Raw genomic sequence first — 1,664 nt, forward strand, 5'->3', positions numbered from 1 at the left:
TACGCAAGTTTCTGGGCTCAAATTGTGCGTACGCCAGTTTTATAAATCCGACCCCTGAGCCTTTCTAACAGTTACTATCATGAAGAAAAAAAGCTTAAAATACAATTTTTAACATAAAAATCTCTAATTGGAACACATTCAGTTTGTATTTTGAGGCTCTAAAGTAATTCATCTTGGGTGAACGGTGTTTCTCCATCTTCTGAGTTTATGGGGACATGCCATAGATATGAGTAAAAAGTATAAAAATGATGCTAAACTCACCTGGTCCACAGGTAGAACATGGGTTGCACTGCATTTGTCCGTTGGACTTGTCAATAAAGGTTCCACTTGGACAATCTGCACAATCTGCACCTGAGAACTGAGTGCAGTGTTTTATAATGTGACTTCCTGTTGACAAACAAAAACAACATTTTAGTCTAAAGATGTTTTGTTTTTCTGCTGAGCAACGATTACAGGCAAAACACTTTTTTTCTCCATGAAATAAATGAAGATCAAATTTAAAATAATAATTATTTGTCACTGCAGGACACACGTCTGTTGGTTTTCCTACAATAAAAACTATTTCACTGATTCTTTCTGTAGATGTTTTGATACAATCGGTTATCGTCCACTTTTGGGGCGACAGGAGGTAGGGTTCATTCTGTAACTGGTGGGTTGCTGGTTCAAATCTCTGCTCTCTCATGAACTGGTGAACATTTTACAGAATCTGTCAGTAGTCACCTGCTGTACATCTGCAACTATTTGGAGTAAATCTAATTAAAACTCTGCAGTGGGTGAAATGTATTTATTCATGGAATGATAGTCCTTTAACTTGTATTACTTAGTTTGAATCATCTCTTAATGTAAATGCTTCTGCAGCAACAATTAATTCTGATTTTTTTTTGGACTCCGATACAAAATGATACAAAAGGAGCCAAAAAGCCAACTCATAAGAAAACAATCACAAATATTATTCATATTTTAATCCTTGGGAAGTTTTCCATCAACATCCAGCCTGAACTCACCTGCAGGACACAGAGGACAGCACTCCTCTCCTGTCCAATACTCTGATGGTTTACATGAGCCAGCACACACAGTGGGTACGATCAGTAAAATAACCTGGGTGATAAAAACGGACAAAATAAAAAGGAGGATTTAATAAAAGACAAAAAGGGAACAAAGTTAATGAAATGAACAACCACCAATAGAAATCTTTAGATGTTGGCATGAGAAGATCAGTGAGAAAATAAAAAAAGTAATTTATTTATTATATATTTACGTACTGTTATGCAAGTATGTTTAACTTGAACATGCAGGTATAAGTACAGGTACATTAACAAGACCTGAACCTCAAAATGTCCGCAGTAAAACAGGCCTGTTGCTCTTTATTTAACAGAAGCAACTCAAAATTTAGCAAAAACAGCTTTACCAAAGACAATATGTCAAAATAAAAGTGACTTCAAACAAATTAGCATCGGTTTGTCAAACTCACAATTCATAAAAGAGCATTCTTGAAGTTTGACTGTTAACTTGTACCTGGTGTAAACAGAATCACTGATCTAAACAATATTATCAAAGTATTAACAATAAGCCATAACTTCACAGAGTAAGACAAAAACACATTTCAATATGTATATTTTTCTGTCACATAAAGACTGTTAAAAACAAGGGTTTCTTTTACCATC

General features: G+C 34.8%; 1 protein-coding gene across 1 annotated transcript in view; it reads right to left on the reverse strand.

Annotated features, from left to right (window-relative positions):
* LOC106511012 (tumor necrosis factor receptor superfamily member 14) overlaps positions 1 to 1,098 on the reverse strand; it is a gene marked incomplete at its 5' end in the record, with an annotated part of 2,932 nt that extends 1,834 nt beyond the window's left edge. Inside the window, 2 exon segments of the mRNA XM_013999749.1 lie at positions 262 to 387; positions 1,005 to 1,098. Of these exon segments, the coding sequence (XP_013855203.1) occupies positions 262 to 387; positions 1,005 to 1,098 (220 nt within the window).
* Between the last annotated feature and the right edge of the window lie 566 nt (positions 1,099 to 1,664).

Source organism: Austrofundulus limnaeus, unplaced genomic scaffold, assembly GCF_001266775.1.
Source record: "Austrofundulus limnaeus strain Quisiro unplaced genomic scaffold, Austrofundulus_limnaeus-1.0 Scaffold2447, whole genome shotgun sequence".
Taxonomy (NCBI): domain Eukaryota; kingdom Metazoa; phylum Chordata; class Actinopteri; order Cyprinodontiformes; family Rivulidae; genus Austrofundulus; species Austrofundulus limnaeus.